This window comes from Anopheles gambiae, chromosome 2 (genome assembly GCF_943734735.2).
Source record: "Anopheles gambiae chromosome 2, idAnoGambNW_F1_1, whole genome shotgun sequence".
NCBI classification, from domain to species: Eukaryota; Metazoa; Arthropoda; class Insecta; order Diptera; family Culicidae; genus Anopheles; species Anopheles gambiae.
Window position 1 is genome coordinate 102,756,508 of NC_064601.1, and position 26,297 is coordinate 102,782,804.

Genomic DNA, 26,297 nt, shown 5'->3' on the forward strand with positions numbered 1-26,297 from the left:
CTGTCCTGAAGACTTCAATAATTGTATCCATATCAGCCATTCGATTATTGGATGACGTTGGAATGTAGTTACTCGTGACCTTGGATGATCCTAGAAGATAGTTTTACTGTTTTTGGAATTACCTTTGGTGAGATCTTGGAAGATGCAGCCAAAAGTAATTTAATGGAATAATTTGGAGGTAGTTGGAAGATATTGTAATGAAGTCTAGTGGTTTTAGATGTTGCTGGAAGATTTTTGTAAATTCCTGTCCTTGAGCGGATCTCGAACCTTTCATGGCGGAGGATACAAGACGTAACCCGGCACATGAACTGATCTTCTGATATCTTGGATATTAACTCGTAACCTTGGATGATCATAGAGGATATTGTAATGTGTTTCCAATAACGTTATGGTGACATCTTGGAAGATATAGAGATTAAGATAGTGGAAGTGGGAAGATGGATCCCAGTCTAAGAACCGTAGATCTCAACCCTATTAACTGACCCTGGAACTTATCTCGATCTCGATCATGGTACATCAACTGATCTCAAACCTTTGTTGGTGTTGGAAATCTTTCAAAAATCGAACCAAATTTAAGAAACTGATCTCGATGCCGTCACGGTCGCTCAAGAACTCAAATCATCATCGATAATAATAATGATAACAATACTAAATCCATAATTGAGATAGAAGATTCATAGTGCATACGCTATGAAGCATTTATTAATGACTAACGTGCAAGAAAATGCAGCAGAACTCTGAGCAAACTTTCTGGCGAGAGTATTCTAATGATGGAGATAGCCAAATGGGTAACGAACGTTTTGTTTCCCACCACCTGATAGTGAGCTCCACAAAAAAAAATGGAACGCTTCCTTAAGCGTTCAGTGCTTTAACACTTTCGCGCCACAGCCGCTCGGACGTTTCCTCGTCAAACTTCATCTTGGATTTGGTTTGCTTGACGTTCGTGACGAAATACCCGGTAACTGGATTCTTTTCCTCCGTGTTCACGTTGTCCGTAGCGGCGTAAATGATGTTTTGAGCGCCCTGAAAAACATGATTTCTCTTGCGTTACTCTCCCTCATAGATCGTATCTCTGTGCCAGTTGTAATTACCTGACGCGCGGAGCGCAAAAACAGCAGCACGATTGGCGAGAACAGCACGTAATGGTACCACTTGGGGTTGTAGCTGCGGAAAAAGTCCGTGTGGCACAGGCCCGGACACAGCACGTGCACGTTGTAGCCCTGCTTGTACAGCTCCCGGGCGTGGTAGAAGTTCATCAGCTTCGAGTTATTGTACAGACTGTTGGTCCGTTCGCCACGGGCACGATCCACCCACTTGCCGAGGTTGTCGAAATCGATCTTGGCGCGCTCGTGCATCTTCGACGAGACGATCACGATGCGGGCCGCATTCGCCCGTATGTTGTCCTTCAGCAGATCCACCAGCAGAAAGTGGCCGAGATGGTTCACGCCGTAGTGCACTTCGTAGTTTTCTTTCGTGAAGGTCGGTGTCTGCATCGCTAGGCCCGCGTTGTTGATGAGACAGTCGAAGGATGGGTAGCGGCTCTTGATCGCTTCGCTAAAATCGCGAACCGAAGCGAACGATGCCAGATCGAGCTCGATCGGTATCAGCTCCCCTTCGGGCGTGTGCTGCCGGATGCGACGGATCGCCTCACCGGCCCGTTCCATGCTGCGGCAGGCCATGATGACCGTAGCCTGGCGGGCGGCAAGGGCCCGGGCCGTCTCGTACCCGAGCCCCGTGTTGGCACCGGTTATGATGAACACTTTGCCGCGCAGCGGGGCATTGTTGCGTACCCAGCCCCATTGCAATTCCCGCAGCTTGCGGATCACGTACAGACTGGCGCCGACACCGACCGGCACGAGGAGGTAGAGCAGTGAGGCAGACATGTTGCGTTTCCTGTAGAAAAGGGGAGAAAGTACACGCGTGTTTACCAATTAGTAATCGAACAGTCTGTCTGCATGACGCGGTTACTGTTTGGATCTAGCACGCGCTCCGAGTCGTTTCCTTGGCGACACGGATTTCAATGTTCTCAGTGTGCCTGTCATCAACCAGTTGACAAATGAAATTCACACGTGCTGGGAGGAAAAGCTCCTTTCGTACAGTAAGTTTATTATATTCCTTTCTACATTCTATACAGCCTACCGATAACGTCTCACAATTCAAACTCGCCCTCAATCAATGCTCCCTAACCAGTTGGAATGATGTCACCGTGTTGAGAAATACGGCCCCGTGTATGTTCACTAATGTCTACTTCGACTTTTTAGCTTCATCCTTGCGTTCGTCGCCTTCCTCCGTCGTGGGGTCGTGGTTGTTGTCGTCATCCTTCACATCTTCATATCCACGCACGGCGTACAGGAAGATGATCACGTTCACCACCAGTACCGCCGCCACGACCGAGCCGCAGGTGTTGGCAAACCCGTCCACGTGCAGATAGTGCGTCAGGCCGTACCGCGTGCTGTAGAAGGCCGCAAAGGGTAGCGTAAACATGGCCACACTGTACAGCAGCAGCCAGCCCAATGCGGACGATGATTCACTCTGCGTTGCCGGACTATCGTCGTACGTCTGCCGGTCCGACGCTGCGCTCTGTTCCTTATCCATCGTTTGAGATTGATGTGTACGGGCTTGTTATCGATCAACACTACTACTGCTGGTCACCATTAGGACCCACCAAAAAAACACCGACCAGCTGCTGCAAGACGATATACGATTACATTTGGTGAGTGGTGAGGTGGTAACGACAAGGCAAAAGGTTAGCCCAAAAATTATAAAAATTGCACACCCGGCTTGTACACCTTTGTGTGCGTGTGTGTTAAATCAGGTAAGTACATTCGAGCTGGTTATTATAATCTCTTTAAAAAGCCTCATAAAAAATACAACTAACTACAACCCCATAAACCGTAGAAAAAGATTCATCCCCCAGAAACCCTCATCCAATGTATGCCATTCCATCACCAAACCGTACACGGTTTTCCAGCAGTTCTCATAGCTGTGGGACACTTTATTGACTCCTTCTTGAATTGAACTTAATGTAATGGGAATTGGGCTCTAACATGCTTGTTGGACAAATCCAATTGGAATTTCCAAGTATCCTGTAGGAGGTTGCCATAGAGTCATATTTCCAACATATGAAGTTCACTTCCCACAAGAAAGAGTCAAGGAAAGAGTATCCCACAACTATGAGAACCCCTGGCAAACCCCTGTAAGGTACCAACAACAACCAACAATCCCAAACAGTCTTAATTATATCCTTCGCCACTAGGATCTGCGAGCGTCTCTGGTGCTTTCGGAGCTGGTCGAAACGCTTTGCTCGACCGACTTGGCGTCCGCATCCGCAATCGCACGCACACTTGCGTCCCACAACCGGACGGACGTTTCCTCGTCGAAGTGAAACTTGGAGCGGCGCATTTTCACGTTCGAGATGAAGTAGCCCGTCACCGGGTTACTGTCCGGCGTGGTCACACTTTCCGTTGCTGCGTATATTATATTCTGCGCCCCCTGCAGAAGAGAGAGGGAGAGGCGCTTCGATTAGCTCTCGCCCGGATGACACGCTGGGGCTCTCCGTCCCCCTCGTCCGCGTACCTGTTCACCGGACCGTAGCATCAGCCAGACGATGGGCGAAAACACCAGATAGTGGTACCACTTCGGCTCGTAGTGGCGGAAAAAGTCCGTATGGCACAGGCCCGGACACAGCACGTGCACGTTGTAGCCGCGCTTGTACAGCTCCCGGGCGTAGTAGAAGTTCATCAGCTTCGAGTTGTTGTACAGCCGGTTCAGCCGGCTGCCGTACTCAACCCATCGGCCCAGCTGCTCGAAATCGATCTCCGCCTCGATCTCGTGCATGCGCGACGACACAACGACCACACGCGTCCGCTGCTCGAGCAGCCGCTCCCTCAGCAGCTCCACCAGCAGAAACTGACCGAGATGGTTCACCCCGAAATGGACCTCGTAGTGTTCGCGCGTAAACTCGGGCGTCCTTACCGCCAGCCCGGCATTGTTCACCAGACAGTACAGCTGCGGCACGGTGCGCACCAGCTCCCGGGCAAAGCTGCGTATCGAACGGAACGAGGCCAGATCCAGCTCCATCGGTATTAGCGCACCGGGCGCAACGGCACCCAGCTCGGTGTGGATTTTGCCGATCGCTTCGTTCGCCTTGGCCAGGTTGCGGCACGCCATCACGACCGTCGCCTGGCGGCGGACGAGCGCTTTGGTCGTTTCGTACCCGAGACCCGTGTTGGCACCGGTGATGACGAACGTTTTGCCGCGCAGGGAAAAGTTGGACCTTACCCAGCCCCACTTGCGCAGCTTGTACAGTCGCAGCAGCACGATCGAACCGAGCAGACCGGTGGCGGCCCCGGCTCCCGCCACCGAGAGCGTCACTTCCGATGGGATGAATGGCATTACTGGATGGAGGTTGGAGGGAGGTGAATATTGTTTTCCTTCTTCGCAGCTCGGCGAAGCGAGCGGAGGACGGGGAAGAGGGCGCAGCTAAAGTTGGAAAGTGTGGAAAATCACATGTTTGGTTCCTGTAGCGCGTTACTGTTTCGTACCTAATTCGCAATTTGAACACATTTTAGATACATTTTTTTAAACTTCTTTAGAGAGATGTTAGTTTAAAGTTGTTTTATGCCTTGTCTGCTTCACACGCTTCCGCACATATGCTGTTCCCACACACACACACACACACACACACACACACACACACACACACACACACACGCTTCTTCTTTACACACTAATATACATTAGCCGCATTTATTAGCAATAAGCTTAAGCTAGTACAAACATTTGCATTGAACAAATTAATACATTTCCCGGCTCCTCGTGCTCAGTTGGCACTGATGATGCCCCGTACCGCCCGGTCAAAGCTGGCGGACGTGAGCGGATCGCCGGGCGTGTAGAACGGATTGCAGACGGCTTCCGTGTAGAGGTTGTGCAGGTTGCGGAACATGGCCCGCACCTCGTTCTCCCGGTACGAGGACGTGCTGGTCGCGTCGATCACGATCAAAAACTTGATCTTGGTGTTCGTGACGTAGCCATAGATCTTGTACTGCTCGGTCGAGATGAGCGAACCGAGGTAAAGCTCGCGACCGTCGGCCGCCGCCTTCTGGTTGGTGGCGCACCGTTCATCGATCACATCGAGCGAAGCGTGGACCTGGTACTGCAGCGCGATCTCCTTATCCACGTTCGCGGTCGCGATGTACAGTGGCGCATTGTCCTTGCCGATGATCGCCACACAGGCACACATCTGTGCCGCACGGTGGGTATTTGCGCGATGGGCGGAAGCGGAGAGAGCCGAAAAAAAAGAACGTATTTCCATCATAGTAAAATTTGAGAGTGTTTGTGTGTGGTTTTACAAGGAACGGCACAGTGGGTAACATAGAAAACAGGGAAAAGCGACAGTAAAAAAGGGCAAGGCAATAGAAAACATACATCTGCAGCAGCTCACGGACGGGGTGCAGCTTTCAACGCAACAATTTCACAACACATTTGGGCCGAGAAGTGGGAGGAGGAAGGTGGCAGGCCTTCTCATGCATGGTTGCTTTCGTCTACGTGGTGCATACACTCCCCGTCCGCCCATCGGGATGGATTATGCACGAATGCATTATCACGGAAACACGGTCCCCGGTGCGCTAACACTCCTCCTACCGTTTGTGTTTTAGTTTTCAGACCGTGCAGCCTAAAATTATTAGCTTAAAGGGTCAACAAACCGTAGAGCGACGCACCCATTCGAGGGTGATTGCAAGAAGAACGGACAAACGGTAACGAACCAACCCTCTAGCAAACTTAGACTCTAATTAAAACTATTCACCAAACTTACCTTAAAAGTGTTGTAGAGGAATGATTAAAAAGTCGGACAGATTTTTCTCGTTAAATGCGTAAAAATAATGCACCTTAATTTCGTCGCGTCTGTTTGCTATTGTTTGTGCACTCTTTCCGTGGAAGTCACGCACCTTTGTTTACGGCCAGGAGCCGCTGTCAAACTTCGGCCCTTTCTCGCGGCGAGCATCGTTCGGCTCTCATTTGAAGGCTCCCGGTGAAAATGCTCAGCCAATCGTTCGATTTGAATTTTGGTCGGTAGAAATGGAATGAAATTTCTGCAAAAAAGGCAATTATTCGTGCTGGAAGACTTTTCTGTGTCCTGTGTTACGTTGAAAATCATAATATCTTTTGTTTGTACGAATTTTGAGACAGATTGCTTATAATTTGGAAGCAAAGACGATATTAAACGCTCTTTGTAATTGCAACGATTCAACCAGCTGTTTCATGTGGAAACGTTTGTTTTATTTTCCCGATAATGATCTTTCACGAACGTTTCCCCGACCAGTATCGGAAACACCAAACTAGCCTCCGCATATACCTTGACCGGCGTTGCATCCTTCTTAATTTTGCCCCACGAAACGGCTTCATCCGGACGCGCACCACTATCGCTCCCGTCGTACTCGGACGCCGTGTTAACAAACACCGAAAAGTCCGCTCCGTTGCGCATCAGATTTGCGTTGCAGATATGGTGCTTGATCACGCCACCGCCAACGATAATAATGCCCGACTGGACCGCCTTGACAGCCATCGTGTTCAAGCGCCGCAAATCCGACACAATGTCCACTACCAGGCCCGGATTGCGGAACGAGTGGAAGTACATCATGTCGCCCAGGCTGCCGTCGGTCAGGGCAGGGCTGAACACGGGAATCCGATGCTTTGCCGCCCAGTAGTAGATCGACGATTCGTCGTTAATTTTCTCCCCCAACCGGGCGATCACCCTCGACGGTGTCCACAGTGTGCCCTTGCTCTTCTGCTCTGCCAGCATTTCATCCAGAATCGGTATGACCCAGTTCTCGAACTTGCAGTAGTTTTCGTTCGGCACGAGCAGGTTGCCGATCCGATTGATGCCCCGTTCGCGCAGCTCCCGGCCGGCCAGCTCGAACGACCCGAGGTACGTTGGGGCGAGACATTTGATTAGATCTTCCTCCACGCCGCCGGCCGTCGTTACTATGCAGTCCACCATACGGTGCTGCACTAGAAAGCGAATCGTTTCCCGCACCCCGGCCGACACCATGTTCGAGGTGTAGCCGAGGAAAATGGTACAGCTGTTTTTTCGCTTGATAAATTCATCCTCTTCGTACTGGTCCAGTTTATCCTCCGCGAGTGGTACACGACGAGCTGCTATCTACAAAAAAGAAAACGGAAAATAAAAGTAAACAAATCAACAAGCAAAACGTTTCGTAAGATACAGGAAGAACCTTACCATCTTGTTCACTTCTTCGATCGCTTTGCCAAGATTTGTCGCCTGAAAGCCGCTGTGCGTGTACGAGCTGAACAGCTTCTCGTAGCTGTAGCCTTCGTTCCAATCGTAACCACGGATTTGTGGCGTGTTTTCCGGCAGCTTGGAGCTTTCCTGCAGGACCGCCTCTTTGGCAACGGTCGGCTCTTTGCTTTGGTCCATTTGTGCGATTGTTAGGTTGTATTTTACAACAAACTAAAACACGACCAGTACACAAACTGCGAACACATGTGCTTTTGCAATCGATTTGTTTACATTTTTTATGCCCCCGCACCGGTGCCGCATTGGACAAAACGTCAAACTGGAGGAATGGGAAAGACAAACAAATTAATGCTTTGATTCCGTTGCATTCCAATGGCAACTTATGTGGAAATTTTTATAGTCTCTCTCTTTATTTGAAAACCCACTCGAAATCAATTTGCGTAACCATTTTCATACAACTTTTTGGAGAAACAGCAACACCAAACTTTGCCAGCTGTCAAGCACAGCTGACAAACGTCATTTTGCGAAACGTCAACCGCGTACACGACGCACACACGCAACCGCAAAAAAGAGGAGGATGAAGAAACAATTGTGGTCAGTTTCGCTCTCGCTCTCGCTCTCGCTCTCGCTCTCTCTCTCACTATTGCTCAGTCTAAACAAACGCGGCCCGTTCTGCGGTTCTTGTGCGGGTTTTCGAGGTTTCATTCGCAAGTATCATCGCGAGTTTCGGTTCGGTTCGGATCGGTTTTTGTAGGTGTTCTGCCGCGGTCTTGGCCGCCTATTTACGGTGGTGGGTAGTGGGTAGCAAAAGTGTAGTGATAGTGTTTGCCTCCAAAAGTAGAGTATAATGCCCCAGTTGATGGTTTGATGCAGTAACATCCCTTCTTGCAGCCAGAAAGGTAAACAATAAAAGAAGGGGCGCGTGACTGTGAAAATGGAAGCCCCTGCGCGGCTGGGGAGGGGATTCACCTCGCGAGATGAATTGTCGACTTCTTTGCGCGATTCGTGTTCGTTAGAGCCAGCAGAAGCGGAAGATAATTGGAAAGAAGATGAAAGCCCCCACACCCCCGGTTGCTTTGGAATCTCAGCAAACACGATCCGCACACAGCTACACGGCCCTCGCTTGCCTCCGGTTGCCATGGCTAGTTTTTTGTGGTGATAGTGATAGCTAGTTTGTTGGTAAATGCAGTAGCAGTGGAGAGTAAATTGCTGATAAACGATGCCTGTCATCGAGAGAAGGGGCGGAAAGGAGTGCGCGTGGTACAGGAAATTGAAAAACGGAACTATCCGCCACTCACACCCGCACGGCCAGCTGCACCCAAAGCATGCGATGATGTATTCACCACTATTGCTCTGCAGGTTCCACGCGTTGGGACTGCAGTACGGCTGACCGATGCACTAGTGTATGTACACCGACACCGAAGTGCCACGAGCAATTGACGGTCATTCGGTGTGGGACAAGGCCACTCCAATGCACGCAGCCTGGGGGACGCCGGCGGGAAGGGTGACTACACCCCCGAAAATACCGAACGACCAGTCGGAGGGTTGCGCGTCGCTTATAATACATATACCACCCTCCCTGGAAGGGGGGGGGGGGGAGTAGACAATTGACCCTTCCCTCCCTACCTCACTACCCCGGACCAGTACGGGTGGCACGATTTCGTTTCGAGAAGGTCGCATTGAAACACCAATCGGGACCGGGGGGGTTGGCTGGACAAACGGATGCATCGGCGGGGGCGGTCCGGGGGTAGCGACACAAGCATTGGACATGCAATAGCGGCAGTACATAGGGACTTTAACGCCCTCCTCACTAGTGATGGGAAAAATGAAGTTTTCCTCGGAATCGATTCCGGATAGCTCCAAAGTTTTCTGGAATCGATTCCGGATAGTAGTTCCGGATTCGGAATCAGTTACTGGAAACGATTCCAGAATCGGCTCCAGGATCGAAATCGTCTCCGGAATTAGTTCTGGAATCGGAATCAGCACCGGATTTAGCTCCGGAATCATAATCGGTTCCGGAATCGGCACCGGAATTGGTTCCGGAGTCGGCTCCAGAATCGGAATCGGCAACGCAATTTGTTCCAGAATCGACACCAAGATTGACTCCGGAATCATAATCGGTTCCGGAATCGGAATCGTTTCCGGAATCGAAATCAGCTCTGGAATTGGAATTGGCCCAGAAATCAGAATCAGCTTCGAAATCGGAGTCAATTTCGGCATCTCCATAAGAAGAGACGTTTGGGTCCAATGATGCTACGTATTGATAGCCGCAAAGAATGAAAATTTAACTGTAAACGATCCATTCTCATGCTGATTCCTTCTTATTTCAATTCAAAAACTGATACTCATTCCCGCTTATTCTAATTCTGGAGTCAATATTGATTCTGTTACCGGAACAAAATGCGATTCGCAGGTCGATTCCATTTCCGCAGCAGATTCTGATTCCGGAACCTATTCCGATTCCAGAATCAATTCCGGAATCGGCTCCGGAATCGGCACCGGAATCAGAATCGTTTCCAGTATTAATTCCGAACACGGAATCGGAATCGGGTAGGTCCGATTCCGAGCTCCCACCTCTACTCCTCACACTCCCCCAGAGTGGGGTGGAAGCAAAAGAATCATAAAGCTTTGCGAACGGGTTTCTGCGTTTTGTGTCATTTTGCTGCTGCTGCTGCTGCTCTGCGGGAATTGCAAAACACCGAGAACCGAGCCCCCGTTTGCCTCTCGGTGCGCGTAGTTCCAATCAAAAGCGTCCGATCGATCGGTACTACGACGGTGGCTGTGGTGGTGGTGGTGGTGGTGGTAGTAGTCATCCACCTTATTAGTTACCCCTTTTTTTCTCTCCCTAGCCCTTCTTTGCCGCACCGAAACCCACCGACTTCTAAACCGGACGGCATGTGGGGATAGGTGTTCTTGAACTGGTGGCCTTGAGAAACGGCGCACGGGCGCCGTTCTAACCGTTGCAATAACTCTTCTTCCGCTTTGGGAAGAGAGTGGTGGGTTTAGGGTCTCTTCTGCCTCCCTGCACGACCACAAGTGGAGCTGAAATTGTGATGTGATTTCAAATGTATTGGGATTCGATCCTTGAACCATCACACACACACACAAGCTTCTGTCCTTGGATTGGTTTACATTTTTCCCAAAGCTTAACGCATCGCAACATGCCCGTGTTTGCTTGTTTCGATGATGAGCCAACGGAAAGGGGGGGGGGGGGGGGAGGGGTATTCGGGCCAACATAACTGCACGACGCCGCACCGCAACATAACTTATTTCCTGTACGTTTTCATTCATTGGCGTTTCGGTTTAAACGTTCCGTTGCGTGTGGGGCGCGTTGATTGGAATTGTTGTTCTCACTCTCTCGCTCTCTCTCCGAGCTGGCCCAGACGGACGGACGGATGGTAAAGGTCAATCTTGTTAATTGTTTTATGTAAAGCTTTGTATAGCACCGTATTTCATCGTACCTGCTGCTCATATTACAAGCGGTGTGCAATGAGCCGGCACCATCACACAGCCCATTACGATTATGTCACGCAAAAAGAAAAAAAGACAGATAAAATCGCCCCCAAAATGCCTAAAAAAGATTTGGCTCAAATAATTCGCGAAATGGCGCGAAAAACCCTCACACCACATGGTCTGTGTTGTGCCCGGCCCGTTACACATTTACTACCGAGCTTTAATTAAAGCGACAACCACCCGGGGGTTGCAAAAGCTTTTCACCCACTCACGTACCCTTCCCATTTCTAGCAGCGATTTGGGGTGGATGGGGGGGGGGGGGGGCACCTCTTCCGCACCATGATATGTTTGTTTGAAACTTACGCAATCGGTAAAACACAATAATAATTCACCCGTCCGTCCGTGCTATCTTTCAAAACTGACCACTCCTAAGCTTCACATCTCTTCAACGTGTGAATTATGGATGAATGTGCTCGCTGTGTGTGTGTGTGTGTGTGCGTGTGTCACTCCCGTCCCCCCCCCCCCCCAAAAAATGCTGCAATGTTCAATTTGCGGCAATTAAAACCAGAGGCATTGGGGAGTAGTGGCCCAAACGCCCAAACCAGCGATCATATCGGTTGACCGGACGGTTGGTTGTGTAGGATGTGATATCGATTCGGGTGAAGCTACCTGAACTATTCGGTCTGCGCACTACATAAGCGCTGAGTCAACGACACCTATCTCGTGATGCCTGGTGATTGGGCTTTAAACAGGGGTCGGCAAACTTTTTAATGTAATGGGTCGGATTGAAGAATCAATAACAGTATTAACTGTTGATTTTTTCATGCAAATTAAGCAATGATGTATTTAGTATTTATGTATTATTTTAAGAATAGCTGAAAGTATACTATGTCGTAAATTCCACCGTATACAATACATCAACGTCAGATCGGGAATTGGCAATAATATTATGTTTAGACCTAGATCCTAGAACAATCATTGCATAAGCATGAAAAGGCAATTAAACTCTTATCATAATGTTCAATTTGCAAATCAATTGTTGGAGGGAAAACGTGAGTTTGTTTCCAAACATTTGCTTTGACTTAACCAACATCAAAAAGAATGTGATGTAAAAGTGTACTGGGAGACTTATGAAAAAAAAATCCTTAATATAGTCGATACAACCATTAATAAGGCTCTTTGAGAGGTAAAGTATAATGTTGGCCTCATCTAGCCAATTGTCATTAATTTCCAAGGACGTGTTGAAACGTCTACAGCTTCAAAAGCATCCGCATTTGATAAAAATGTGTCAAAGTATTTCAGTTTGGTCGAAAACAGCTTTATTGGACTACAAAGAAGACTTCGTTATGTATCTTTAAAAGATGAAAAAAGAAACATTTATATTAACAGTCAATTCTTGACAGTGAATCTCTGAAAAGGAAGGTGCCCAAGAAACAACACGATGTATGCAGGAAAAAAGTTGTTTAATTGTGCTGTTTATGAGTATTGAGGTTAAAGGTACAATTTACAATGAAATGAGACGAATGCTCATTTAACAACCTAATTTAATTAAATAATGTTTTGGTATAAATGTATGTTCCCGTTGGTGGTTCAAAACGTTGAACCCAAGTCACGATAATATTCCCATTTGACATTTGTTCTAAATTGTTATTTCATGGATGCTGGCTTGATTCAAGTGCTCGAAAAGTCTGAAATTATTAATTTGCATGTGATCTGCTATGTTGAAAGCGCCAAGAGTTTGTGTGTGTGTGTGCTTAGATTAGTATTTTTTCTTATTTTGTCAACAAAACCAGAAGATAGCAACAGAAAAGTTGCATCACAGTCAATTTTGTTGGGCTTTTTTTTTAAATCCCTTAAACTTGTGCAATTCAAGAGATATATCTCGAATACTCGATAATCCGTGCTCGAAAATGTCAATTGAGTTGTCTCTCTCGAGGGGCAGACATATTTAACTCGCGGGCCCGACGTTGCCGACCCCTGGAGTAGAGGGATGCAGGATAAAAGACTCGTAAGAAAAACACATTTATTGGGGAACGTTCATCATCGTTCCGCGCAAGACGACGACACGCACGTTGGGCACGTATCGTGTGGTTCCTCCCCCCTCTGTCTCTCTCTCGCATCTTCTCTCTAACTTTCTATTTACCTGCTAAGTTTTATGAGCTGAAAACGTCCCCCGCCCCCCGGGCGGTCGCACACGTACCACATGGCACGAGAGATGCACGTACGTGAACACCAGAAGGGAAGGTTAAAGGCGGCTCCTCGCTCCAAACCTCTAAACGCATTGCATAATGGCCAAAGTTTCGATTCGGTGGAAGGTAAACACTACGGAATTTACTAATGACACACACACACACACCCGAAACGGAAGAAGGTCACCAAGAAAAGGGTTTTTTTTCGGCTGTGAGTGTGTTTGATTTTCGGACAAAAAGGATTCCCAGTCGAGAAAGGCAGGGAAGGTTCGTGTTCTCTTTTCTTAAAAATTAGCTTCAACGATTGATGACTGTTTGGGAGAGGAAGAAAAACACACACACGACGCAATCTGTGAAGCCTTTGGAGAGAATGGAAACCGATGTAGGTGTACAACGACGCTGTATAAGATAATAAAAAGTTATGCTGTTGTGATCTCTTTACGACTGACCCTCCCGAATGCGCGAAGGATGAGCTTGCGTTTACCTTTTTCTCTCTATTTCAGCGTTCTCTTTTCATTTCGTTCGTTAATTTTGCTCTCTTTTTGTTTTTGCTTACTTCCAGATCAGCCCCCCGCAGAAAGCCGTCGATCCTCGCTCCCCACTTGATCGTTGGACACGTCGCAGCAGCAGTAGCAGACAGTGGGGAATGGTCGCGCACCCGCCGGACGCGCACGCCTGTCGACATCAGCCCCAGCGGCAACGGACGGCAGCATCGTCGTCATCGTCAGTAACATCATCAGCAGCGTCGGCATCAGTCGTGGACAGGCATTCGGGTTGATTGGATGCGCGAACCTGCGTGGATATTGTCGACTATACGCCACAGAACGCAGCAGTTGTGACCCGTCCGCGACCGAGTAGCTATTTACCTCCAAGCCCCCAGGCCTGTGATTGAACGAGACGCTAAACCACGGTGTGTCAGCCAGCCAGCATATCGAGCGTGTTTGCGCGCGCGAGCGACGAGTTGTGCGTATCATCAAACATACGCCACGTGGCCCTTGTTTGGGAGGAGCGTTTTCGTGTGGTCCTTTGCTGGTCCGGTGGCAAAAGTGACACTACTAGTGGGCAAAACAGTGATTACACAAACACATATCCTCTAATCGATCGTTAGTGCTTTGGTGGTGTGATTTAGTGTGTGCCAAAGAACAGAAAGCGGAAGCAGGCACGATGGTCATTTCCAAAATTTGCTGCATCGGCGCTGGTTACGTTGGCGGGCCGACGTGCAGCGTGATGGCGCTCAAGTGCCCCGACATCCAGATCACGGTCGTCGACCGTAGCACCGAGCGGATAGCCCAGTGGAACTCGGACAAGCTGCCAATTTACGAGGTAAGCCACAGGATGGCGCAAATACGGCCGATATGCGGGGATTGGGCCGTTGCGACACTACACGCGTCCGTCAAGGTGGTCAATTCCAAGGTTGATAAACGCCGCCCCCAAATGCTTGCAAGGGGCGTGCTCCAAGGATGGGCGAAGGAGGAAACTCCCCTCTCATTTCCATAAGTTGGTTAAGGTCGGTGGCCATGCCTTTGAACGTGCCGAGCGCGCGCACAGTATGGTCTGCGAATTTGGACACAAAAATATTCAAACGATTCGGCAGAAAAATCAAACCAACCCCAGAAGATCAACCGGTAAAGCACGTCGTCGTAGTGGAGAAACGTGTGTAAAGCCGATCGTCACGCGATCAGCTTAGTAGAAGATGGGGGGGGGGGGGGGGGGGGGGGGGGGTAGGCGAAAAGAAAACATAACGGGACGGATGTGGCATAATACGTAATTTATGCGCTTATGCGAACTTCGTTTTTTGTTTATGGTGCGTGGGCAATTTGTGTGTTTCGGCAAGCGAATGAATGGCGCAGCCGATTAGAAATTTAATCTGTATTTGATAAAAGGCCTAGGGCAGGGCAAGGCTTAGTTGGTTGGCTCGGTGGCAAATTTCATCAACACAGTGTTAGAGAATGGGATGTTCGATGCGATTCGAACGCGTGTATTTTGTTTGATAAGATGGTTTACACGGGAGAGGTTTGGAGTATTAATAGAGCTGTATTTGCGAGGCGGCTGTAACTCCGGATAAGTAAATATTTGCCTGCCCCTGGCATAGATGACACAATTATGGCAAATCCCTCCAAAAAGAAGTTAAAAGAACGAGACAGATCGAGTTGTCTGTCTGTGGTCTTCCTTTGCCATGAAATGTGTTGCCTTTTTCTTGATGTGTGTGTGATGTGATTCCTACGTTTCGATTCAGTTCGCTTCCTGCCATCCTTCTCAGAATTTTGCGCATATATGCAGGTTTTGAGATGTGCGCCACACTGATCGTACCGCCGCTGTACAAGCAAATCAAAACTGTAAATCTTGGCCACTTTATTTTTTGGTCCAAAACTGTTGTCGGTTTAATTTGGCCTTCCAAAGCAAGCAGCAACTTTTGAAACACACAGATCTTATCGCTTTCTGTGCTTATGCTGTGTGGCCTTGTGCAAGAACAGCCGGGATATGATGATAGTGCACGACGACCGGGGTCTTTGACGATAGCGGGATATAGCAAATGGTATTACAGCTTGAAAGCATTCAGTGAGTATGCGTTTCCACTTTGTTTTTCGCTTGTTAGCTTTATCTCGTACAAAAAGATAAACCCTTTTTGGAGTAGTTAAAAAGAGTTGACATTTTTATGCCATTGTTTTGTGAAATGGCCTTGGTTTTCCATTGTTATCCGGAAATATTAAACATTATGTGTGGCGCTTTTGCTTGTTTCCGTTCGTTCTGGAGCACCAAAACAGAGTCAGCTGAGGAAAATTAAAAACTCCTATTAACTAGACAAATGCGCGCTCGTCCTGTGGTACAGTTGTGAAGTCGTACGACCTAGAAAATCAAGGATCCGTCGTCATGGGTTCAAATCGCGAATGGGATCGGAAGAAGTATGTCTTATTCATCATAATAATACCTCATATGATGCGGTGATGGGAAAGAAGGAAAAAGAGTTATGATAGTTTTACCCCCCCCCCCCCCCCCCCCCCTCTTCATAAGTCAATTGGGCTTTTAGAAGCCCGCACGGTCCTTGACCTACTTTTACTATGTTTCGTTCTCTAAATGACATTGACGATGAAAGAATCGGTTCTCTACATGTCATTCACTCATCTATTTCAATGTTTGAGTCAAGTCTTGATTATCGCAATTATTAGGTGAAAAACGTCTTCCCTGTTCAATTAAATCAATAAATTAAAGCAGGACAAGTCTTCGTAAAACTCTGATGCTCTGTCTAAAACAGTCAGGAAGTAGAAGTCAGGAGTAGTCATTGATCTCTTTACAATGTTTTAAAATGTTGCAACAATTTCATACATGTAGAATAAACTAACAAATGAGCATGATTTATGTAACAGTCATTTATACTCTGTCATCTCATTTAAGACCACTCCAACAAATGCAGAGTTCCGTGCTTGCACAAACTTGCATACATTCCGACAAGAAGTTTAAAGCATGAGCATGAGTCTGTCTTTAACTCTTTAACTTTAAATTCTTTATGCTGTGGAATGGCATGTCCTTAGCCATGATTTAAAGTACCCCTCTTCTATCCCTCCTCTTCATATCTCTCACTAGTGCGCGCACGTTTGTTTCGCGCCATTCTTCAACTGCATCACTTCACACATCTGTCTCCGAGCACCAGTTGTCACTGGTCGCCAATCCAGTTTGTGCATTCCATTTGCTTTACAAAGCCCCAAAGCCAGCATTGCGAGCCAAAACGGAAAACGCAACAAAACCACGCCAAACCCATTCATCATCTTGCAATTAGTGGTTGCTGCAAAGTTACTTTGCACCACATCTTCTGCTTTGTGTCCATTCCATTCGCGGCGCACGAGGCACGAAACCGGATGGAATCGGATTTCAATTATGTTGCTGTTGTACGTTAAAAAGACAAATTATGTCCTAGCCATCCAGTGTCAGTGGGGTCAAACACGCGTTGACAGGGGGATATGGGGGGAAGGCGTTTAATGAAAATCATCAGATAAGCGCAACATGAACACATTAACCTTATTACTCAAAATGAACTTCCAAAATCGTTTTCATGTTTAAGCTGCTGGGGCACTATTAATAGACCAGTCATTACCGTCATCCAAAATCCCCAACCAGCGGCAATGGCCGGCGGCAACTGGAGACCCACTTTTCCCTGCTCAGAACTGTGACTCCAGGAGGGGCGAGGAGCGTCTATTCAAACAATAACATAAAACAAAAATCTCAGACCCTGAAAGTGTACACACTTCAGATTGCCCAGTTCGTAGTTGGAAAGGCCAACGGTGTAGTGTGTGTGTTTCATAATTTTGAAGCCCTTCTTCGTTCGTTCCCGTCCAACCCACTATCTCTGGTCCGCGGTCCCGTTTGGTCCAATGCCCAGCGGCCAAAGGAAGACAACATTTTTTGGAACTGGACCGGATGGGATGGAAACTAAAGTGAGACAACAACAACAAAGTAGTGGTATGCGCATCACTCCTAAACGTTTAGCTCTTGTGGCTTGTGGCCGGTGACGTTACATCACCCGGCTACAGCCCTGCGGCTGTAACACGACCATAGTGCTGTGCCGCCGGCGGAAACGTGTTTATCTTACTGCTGGATGGATGGGTGATGAGGTTTTTGAATGCTATTCTCGATGCAGCACTTCAGGGAGGGCCTTGTTACGTTGCACGATCTAACGATTGGTTTTGATCTTCGAGATCGTTGATTTTGCATACCGTCTTTTGGTTTCGGTTATAAGCCAGCTTCAGAACTGTTCCAGTAAGCGAAAGAAAGTGCGAAAGCCGTGTGTAAACCTGTTAATTTGGCCTCATCTAGATCTTTGCGTGTGCTGAATATCAAGTAGCGCGATCAACGATCTTGCATTCTTCCAGCATTATTGCCTTACGCGCTCACTTCGATTGCGATCATCGTGACGATCATTAGTAATTCATGGCGTGTGAATGTGTGTGTTAGGGATTTCACACGTCTTCTTTACACCGGTATGTGTCGGTTGATCGTTGCTAATGTTTAAGAAGACGACGTCATGAACCCCGAGACACGTCACCGGGCTATTTTGTACGATCGACCTTACAACGCAGCGGGAAGGAATGAATCATTTCGAGTGGAGCTTTGTTCCGGTGCTTGTGTATGGCCAAGGGATGAAGTGTTGTACGACTGCACTCAAGATAAGCATCAAGAAGGTGTACCATGAAGTTGTTAGGGCAACACAGGTTATTAATTAATGGCACTTTTTTGCGCTATGGATCTATGAAACATAAAGATGCACACTTCAACCCTTAGATAGGTAAATGTACAATCAATCATCATACTCACGAGTCTACTAAAATAGACAATCAATATGAGAATATTGTAGACATAGCATCATAACTGAGGCATAAGCACGTACAGATTTTACTTGGCCTCGAAACTCAAACACATTTTGCAGTCACTCCGTGTGACTCTGTAGCTCGTGCCGTGGTTTCTCAAACCTTTCTTTAGCATCTTTAGTCATTTAGCTCCTCCAATAGTTGCCCATATAAGATCGCTTGGGTTCAGCCAAGATCTCAGGATATCTGGTTACCATACTCAGAATTTATTACGTTTATCCAGATTATCCATGAATCATTGTACCAAGTAAAGCTTATTCTCTATTTGGCGTAAACGGCTTACGCGAACATGCCCGACCAGTACAGGCTTTCGAGACTTTATTTAGTACCACGCAGCCGGATAGTCAGTCTTTGCTACGGGGACACGGTCCATTCTAGGATTGAACCCACCAAGGGCATGTTGTTAAGTTGTACGAGTTAACGACTGTACCACGGTACAGCCGAGTAAAGCATGGTCTGTAAAGCATCTGTATTTTGGATATGTATCCGGTACACCCTAATACTCTTCGTCCAAAATGTCGCTGCCGTATCGGGTTTTCCAGAATTAGTTATTTTTTTTGAAGTTCTATGTCATGACACTGATATAGGTTAGAGATTTTGATATTGATATGAAGCATTTCTAACGAAATTGTTGTCACAATTTGCTATCCATTCGTTATCAGTCTTCACGAACCTGGAAAAGCATTTGGTTTATCATATTCCAAGTTCAGCATTTCATTCGAGAGAACAATCAATGATTGTCTCTATCTACACCACGATCTACTGGCTTGATATCTAATGGTTCCAAAGCTACTCAACAAGACATATTCTGAAAAATCACGACCTAAGCCACATTGGATACCAGACTCTTACTTGGGGCCTTCCTAAATCCCTCACGGCATTGACTATCTGTGGCAAATTTTAAGCACCACAAGCTATATGAAACCCAATTTTAACATCTCCTGTTTTAATTTCCTCCTCCACCACCAGCCCGGCCTCGATGAAGTGGTCCGCCAGTGTCGCAACCGCAACCTGTTCTTCTCCACCGACATCGAGAAAGCGATCCAGGAAGCGGAGCTGATCTTCATCTCCGTCAACACGCCCACAAAAACGTACGGCAACGGGAGGGGCCGTGCGGCTGACCTGAAGTACGTCGAGGGTTGCGCCCGCATGATCGCCGAGATGTCGCAGAACAGCAAGATCGTGGTGGAGAAAAGCACGGTCCCGGTGCGGGCAGCCGAAAGCATCATGCACATCCTGAAGGCCAACCACAAACCGGGCGTCAAGTATGACATCCTCTCGAATCCGGAGTTTCTCGCGGAAGGTACCGCGGTGGAGGATCTGCTCAAGCCCGACCGGGTGCTGATCGGGGGCGAGCAGACACCCGAGGGCCAGGCTGCGATCGAGAAGCTGTGCTGGGTGTACGAGCACTGGATCCCGAAGAAGAACATCATCACCACCAATACCTGGAGCTCGGAGCTGTCCAAGCTGGCGGCGAACGCGTTCCTCGCGCAGCGCATCTCCTCCATCAATTCGCTGTCGGCGGTGTGCGAAGCGACCGGGGCGGACGTGTCGGAAGTTGCCCGTGCCGTCGGGCTGGACAGTCGCATTGGGCCGAAGTTCCTGCAGGCATCGGTCGGGTTCGGGGGCAGCTGCTTCCAGAAGGACATCCTGAACCTGGTGTACATCTGCGAGGGCCTGAATCTGCCCGAGGTGGCCGCCTACTGGCAGCAGGTGATCGACATGAACGACTACCAGAAGACGCGCTTCTCGCAAAAGATCATCGAGTGCCTGTTCAATACGGTCACCGACAAGCGCATCTCGATACTGGGCTTCGCGTTCAAGAAGAACACGGGCGATACGCGCGAAACGCCCGCGATCGCCGTCTGCCGGACGCTGCTGGACGAGGGCGCCCAGCTAAACATCTACGATCCGAAGGTGGAACCGGAGCAGATCCTGGCCGACCTGACCCACCCGAAGGTGACGGAGAGCCCGGAGCACGTGAAGCGCGCGGTGCAGATCTTCGCCGACCCGTACGATGCGGTCCGGGGCACGCACGCCCTCGTCGTGTGCACCGAATGGGATGAGTTTGTCGTATGTCATCATTGTCGCCGGCACGCCGCGTCGAAACCGACGGATCACCACAACCCAAACCACCACCACAACCTTCCGCCCCACCATCCTTCGTCGAACCACGAACCACGGTGCCCGGTCGTTTCTAATTCTGTACCCTTTGCTGTCCCTTTTGCTTTCTTCCCGCAGAGTCTCAACTACGAGCGCATCTACGCGTCGATGATGAAGCCAGCGTACATCTTCGACGGGCGCAAGATACTGCCACACGAGCGGCTGCAGAAGATCGGGTTCCACGTGCAAACGATCGGCAAGCGGTTGCTGCAACAGTCGCACCAGCAGCAGCAGCAGCAGCAGGACCCATCCGTCCGGCCGTACCCGAGCCATCAGACGAACGGGCACGGTCCGCTGCCGGCGAACGGGGACGGCCCGAGCGCGCAGGCCTAGTAGCTCTGCTGCCTCGTAGATAGTAGAAGTAGTAGTAGTAGCAGCAGTAGTCGCAGTAGTATTAGTAGTGGCAGCTGTGGCACCTGTGCCGCTAGTGATATCGCTTCGCCCGACGCCGATGCCGTGCCGGAGCAGCAGCAGCAATACCGTCGCATAGCGTTCGATGCCGCCGCTGGCTGGTGGCAATGCTTTCTACGCATGGACTGTACCGGAACGACGGCCAAACCACCAGGAGCAGCAGGAGGAGGAGCAGCAACACTGGGGACTGGGGGCAGGATGGAAGGCCCTGCGTTCCGGTTAGAGCATCGGCGCCGTTCGACACCACCGCCAGCACCGCCACCGACACCGCACCGCTTCCAGATCGGGTGCCGCATCGTGCGTACCGTGCGCACGAGCGTTCAGAGCGACGCCATCCTTGGCGGCGTAACGAGCACGGTGGAAAGCTTGCTCGGGCAGCGGCCGCGGAGCCGCACGCGCAGCACGCCCGGTGGAAGCGTGTCCGGGGATGATAACATTACGATACCACCGGAGGATAGAAAGTATTACTACTGACATACACACCGGAGTCGGGCCGCTTCTATATCGCTACACTACTGCTGTGGCTTACTCTGCCACTCGTTCAGCAATATGCTCCCTTCATCTTGCTTGCGCTTCCTAACCTTTTGCTAAATGGGGGGGAGGGGGGGGACTTTAACAATTTCGGATGAACCCGGGGCCGTGCTGTTCTTAGGCTAGGGATTATGCTGTGACACCAGGGGCGTGGCGTGGAGTACGGCTAATCGAAACGAATCTATACTCAAAGGTAGTGCTATCGTATGATAAACCCCATTTCCTAACTCAACGCTATGATGGCTAACTTCCTTCCGCTGCCCATTGTATGTATCCTTCCATCCCTTAACCATCCTTTGCGATCTTTGCTTCTACTGTAGACCATTTATATATGCCCATGTATGTTAGATGCAGCCAAGCGAGAGAACCTCACCTACATGTTGATTGCGTTTTTGTAAGTACGCCTCTATAACCAGTAAGAAAGGTCACTCTAACGCAATAGAGAGAAAGAGAAAAAGAGAGAGATAGAAAGTTAGGAGCTTTTTGCTGTAGTATTTTTGCATTTTTGTCTTATTTTTGTATGAAATATCCCATCTGTAGAGTTATATTTGCTAAGAACAAGTAGTATTTTTCTAATAAGACGTTAAGACACACAAACACACAGTGCACGATACGACAGGACAGAGGAGACTTAGTAGCACCACTGCACCATCAACTATACCCCCGCCACGACGCATTGCGGTTCCTTTGTTGGACTATTTGAATTTGAAGTAAATCGAACAAAAAAAGGACACAACAAATAGTGCAATAACGCCCTAATAGTGTGAATGTGTTGTTGTCAAGAATGTTTTGTAAAGCAAAAAACAAAAATACCCCATGTGCTTTTTTCCCTGTTCATCACGATTGAACGGAGCGAAAGTAACACACACGCGCGCACTGTGCACCGGTAGGGCACACCATTGGAACCATCGAACAAAGCGCCACGTCAGAACGAGACAGGTTAAAACGAATCAAAAACGTCACACTTATTAGGTAGTACTCAAACGGAATTTACGAATTACGAACGAGGAGAGACGCAAAAAAAAAACGGAAGGTACACATCACACTCTGTGTAAGAATTGTACGGATGGTACGTAATATTAAACAAAAAACACGAACAAAACATTTAATAAAACGAAGACAACAAATTGGTGCACTTGGCGTGAAACATACATTGAGAAAACACATGTTCGGTAGATTGAAAGTGTATAAATTTCCCCTAAAAAGGGGGTTGGTCGTAACGTGAATATAAATATTTGAAGTTCTGGTTTATTCTGTCAACAAATAATTTAGTGTCAAGTTTAGTGCATCAAACGAAAAATTTAAAACATAAACTCATGTATTCTACCAATGGATAAACATGATGTCCACCCAAGCGCCTCAAATGCTTTTGAATGTCTCCTAAACGGGCTTTAAACTTGGCTCAAAATTTCAGTCTAAACGGTATCCTAAACGACTCAGTTTAGCAGACGGTAAACGACTGGCGCATTCTATTTGAGGCATTTTTGGGAATCGCCACCGGGATGGCGCCACCAGCTTTTTGCTATTTTTAGAATGTATGAGGTCGTTTGTCGTCTGCTAAACGAAGTCTTTCTATATTCCGTTTAGGTAGAGAACTTGAGTCGTTTAAAACCCGTTTAGTGGTTGTTTAGTGGATTTGTGCTACTTGGGTATATCGCAAAACGACTTTCCACTATCGTTCAGTTTTCAATTCTTGATGAGTGCGTTAAGACATCGAATAGGTACGATTCTGTTTAACAATTTTCTTTCTTGCAATAATATATTCCTTTTTTCCTTCCACTTCCCGTATGCTTCCCATTATTACATAAAGTCAAAAGCAGTAAGGTGATTTCAATTTTGATTTAAACTCCGGACTCATCAACTCCGAATCCAGATAAATCCGGATCAATCCGGATGAGCCCGTATGAGTCCGTACAAGCTCGGTCAACCTGTAAAATTTACTATTCTTCATTTTTCATAATTGTTAGCGACGATATTTTCAGAGCTTAAATTATGATTTAAGATCGAAATAATATTTACATAGTGAAAAAGGAAGTTCCTTTTTGTTGTGAGAAAAAAAAACTTGCTATTTCAGCACCTTTTCAAAGAAATACCAAAAGAAGGAGGCGAAAGTACTCCGTTGGAGCCAAAGCCTCTATAAATTACTCCTACCAAAAGAAGGACCAAAAGATCATGATGTCACTTTGCTGCAACCTCTAACCGTACCTTAACCTACCGTTGTCGCGTGTTCTCGCACGCATTCAAGGGTTATCTCCGCTCACCGCCTGCTCCGTCTCACAACCACCACCAGCTGTCAAACGCATCAAAACAATAACATCACACTTTGTTGCCCGTACATTTTCTCCGCCAAAAAAAAAAAAAACTCCCTGCCGGGCATTTTTCGATTGTGCAATCGCGTGCCGTGTATTTGTGTTTGTGAGACAAGAAAAGTAGGAAAACAATGCTAAAAACAATACTTTCCACACACATTCTGCCAACGGTGAGGCACCACAGCTGCGGGGGATTAAGGCATCCGGCCAAGCTGTACCATCATCCGGTGCCCCAACGATGCGTACACACACGCACGAAGCCACGTATTTCACCACCGCCGAAGCTGAAATCGTCCTCCACGGACAGCACCGCCGGCATCAGCCCGTTCGGTTGGGGTCTATTGGTATGTCTTGCTTAATTTAATTTCCATTTGGTAAGGAACTGAAAGGACTTATTTTTAATTAATTTACCTCACTCGACAGATCATTCCCGCCACTACGTTCGGGCTCGGCTGCTGGCAGGTGTATCGAAAGCAATGGAAAGAGGGCTTGATCGACGAGCTGGAGCGCAAAATCCACATGTCCCCGGTACCGATCCCGGACGAGTAAGTAACGATAGAGAAAGTGCACGAAACGATGATAATCATTTAACTATTTTGCATTCTTCTTAACGTAGTCTTACCGCTCTGAACGAAATGGAGTACCAAACGGTTACGGTACGCGGCCAATTCCTGCACGATCAGGAGTTTCATCTAGGGCCGCGGGCCTGCATCCAGCACGGTGATAGCCACACGGCCGGTGGCCTTTTCTCGCAAAAAGAAGCATCGATTGGCTTCCTCGTTATTACGCCCTTTAAGCTCGAAGGACGAGAGTAAGCGCATTTAGCGTCTATTAAACGAACGTTTGTTCTAATCAGTGATCCCCTCGATTTCAGCGATAAAATCCTAATCAACCGTGGTTGGGTACCGAAACGATACCTCGATCCTGCGACGCGCCCGGAAGGTCAGGTGACCGGTACGGTCGAACTGCAGGGTGTTGTGAGGCTGCCCGAAAATCGACCCCAATTTACGCCGAAACAGCGCGGCGCCATCTTCATGTACCGCGATGTGGAACGGATGGCGGCAATTAGCGGGTCGGAGCCGTACTACCTCGACGCGACGGTAGCCAGCACCGTGCCGCACGGACCGGTAGGTGGGCAGACGCGGGTAACGCTTCGAAATGAGCATCTTTCCTACATCGTGACGTGGTTCAGCTTGTCCGGCTTTACCACCTGGCTGTGGTTCCGGCAGATCGTTCGGGGCAAATCGTTCTAGAGCGTTCAGCAGCAGAATTCTGTGCACAATAAAGCAATCGACCATACTTTGGGGCAATAGCATACCCACCCCGCCTGCTAGGACATTGCATTGCTCCTTGGGGAGCACTAACACCATGGTGATACATCACAGGAAGTAACCAAAAAAAAACGCAATTAAATATTTATTTTTTTGTTTCCTTTTTTTTCTTTTACTCTCACACTCTTCTCTCTCTCTCTCCCCCCCTTCCATTGCCCTTCCTCTTCCCTATCCTTCTGCTTGTATTGTTGCAACATTTATTTTGCATAAATCCTTTACATCTAAGGATGTGTTTTTTTGTGTGTGTCTGTGTCTGGTCTGTTGTGTTTGTGTTTGTGAGTGTAAAAGGATTGCCGTTTTAAATAATTCCTTTCTAAATGATCGATTAAACGATAAAATCTAAGTGTCTCACTGTTTTATTTTTTCATATTTTACACACCACCCACACCATCCCTTTCCTTGTCTCGCTCCATTTTATCATTCCTCTCTTCCTTCCTTCCTTTCGTTAATTCTATCGCTTAGTAATGTGTGTTTGTGTTTAGCACTCATTCTGCTCTTTCTACACGATTTTCCCTTGTAGTTTGTTGCTCCTTACACGCTAAAGTACGTCCGTCCGGGGTGGTTGTTTACAGCAGTTTTGTTTGCTGAAACTGTTTCGATTTCTCTTTATAACATCTTGCGCCATTTCTCCTCGTTTTTCCCCCATTAATGGTGGGGCCCTTTGCATCCTCTCTTTCGGTGCCCTTGCTGTATTTCACCACCTTTTTTGTTTGTTTCAAAATTCAAATCGTATTTAAATCGGCATTTTTTAAAACTAAACAGAACATAAACTAGAACTCAGAAGCATGTGTGTATTGTACTGTATTAATAACCACTAATGATAAGACAGTAAAACTAAAACTAAGCATTTAATATAAAAAGAGTTTAAATCGTGCAAAGAAAGATGATGTAAACGTTCTTTGAAAAACGAATGGCGTTATTGAAAAAAAAACAACAATGAAAGAGAAAAAGAAAATAGATGCTTACACTCAAAACAATATTTTGGTTTCTTCTTTTACTTCTAATCCTGCTGCGGGAAAGAGGGGGAGGGGCGGGGCGACGATGATGCAGTTTCTTATTTCATGTGAACTCTTACTCTAAACGCACTACACTCCCCCTCCCCCAATCGTCATTTTTAGACAGTTGTGTTATGTTTTTCAAAAGATGATGTTTCCCACGAAAGCTGGCGCTTAATATAGTTTTCGATACACATCCCGTTGTTCGTCTCATTCTTCATCGAACGATAGGAAAGATGCAATATGTTTTCCCCCGGTTCTACGGTTGATGGGTGCGCGTGTATTCATTCGATTAAG

General features: G+C 47.8%; 5 protein-coding genes across 8 annotated transcripts; 2 read left to right on the forward strand and 3 right to left on the reverse strand.

Annotated features, from left to right (window-relative positions):
* Window positions 1-660: 660 nt before the first annotated feature.
* Window positions 661-5,983, reverse strand: LOC1277128 (trafficking protein particle complex subunit 2-like protein). Of its 3 annotated transcripts, none has more exons than XM_001237832.3 (3): window positions 5,816-5,983; window positions 1,092-1,893; window positions 661-1,023 (listed from the first exon to the last, which is right to left on the reverse strand). In XM_001237832.3, exons 2-3 carry the CDS (start codon window positions 1,881-1,883, stop codon window positions 853-855), a joined length of 963 nt encoding a protein of 320 aa, XP_001237833.3. In that variant the 5' UTR covers window positions 1,884-1,893; window positions 5,816-5,983; the 3' UTR covers window positions 661-852. The 3 variants fall into 3 exon arrangements, with proteins under 3 accessions (XP_001237833.3, XP_316565.5, XP_003435736.2); XM_316565.5 differs by lacking the exons at window positions 661-1,023; window positions 1,092-1,893 and adding exons at window positions 2,087-3,492; window positions 3,577-4,482 and having other exon boundaries at window positions 5,816-5,977; XM_003435688.2 differs by lacking the exons at window positions 661-1,023; window positions 1,092-1,893 and adding an exon at window positions 4,716-5,242 and having other exon boundaries at window positions 5,816-5,977.
* On the reverse strand, window positions 2,087-3,353 carry LOC11175613 (uncharacterized). The gene has a single exon (XM_061646873.1). The coding sequence runs from the start codon at window positions 2,593-2,595 to the stop codon at window positions 2,245-2,247; it is 351 nt and encodes a 116-aa protein (XP_061502857.1). The 5' UTR covers window positions 2,596-3,353; the 3' UTR covers window positions 2,087-2,244.
* A 274-nt stretch (window positions 5,984-6,257) lies between the features above and the next one.
* LOC1277129 (probable deoxyhypusine synthase) lies at window positions 6,258-7,702 on the reverse strand. The gene is made up of 3 exons (XM_316567.5): window positions 7,684-7,702; window positions 7,241-7,577; window positions 6,258-7,162 (listed from the first exon to the last, which is right to left on the reverse strand). Exons 2-3 carry the CDS (start codon window positions 7,436-7,438, stop codon window positions 6,260-6,262), a joined length of 1,101 nt encoding a protein of 366 aa, XP_316567.5. The 5' UTR covers window positions 7,439-7,577; window positions 7,684-7,702; the 3' UTR covers window positions 6,258-6,259.
* Window positions 7,703-8,014: 312 nt separating this feature from the next.
* Window positions 8,015-22,492, forward strand: LOC1277130 (UDP-glucose 6-dehydrogenase). Of its 2 annotated transcripts, XM_316568.5 has the most exons (4): window positions 8,015-8,157; window positions 13,463-14,223; window positions 19,230-20,333; window positions 20,502-22,492. In XM_316568.5, exons 2-4 carry the CDS (start codon window positions 14,065-14,067, stop codon window positions 20,754-20,756), a joined length of 1,518 nt encoding a protein of 505 aa, XP_316568.5. In that variant the 5' UTR covers window positions 8,015-8,157; window positions 13,463-14,064; the 3' UTR covers window positions 20,757-22,492. The 2 variants fall into 2 exon arrangements, with proteins under 2 accessions (XP_316568.5, XP_061502854.1); XM_061646870.1 differs by having other exon boundaries at window positions 19,230-22,492.
* A 1,137-nt stretch (window positions 22,493-23,629) lies between these two features.
* Window positions 23,630-24,993, forward strand: LOC1277131 (SURF1-like protein). The gene is made up of 4 exons (XM_316569.5): window positions 23,630-24,018; window positions 24,098-24,219; window positions 24,291-24,485; window positions 24,549-24,993. Exons 1-4 carry the CDS (start codon window positions 23,806-23,808, stop codon window positions 24,925-24,927), a joined length of 909 nt encoding a protein of 302 aa, XP_316569.4. The 5' UTR covers window positions 23,630-23,805; the 3' UTR covers window positions 24,928-24,993.
* Window positions 24,994-26,297: the final 1,304 nt, after the last annotated feature.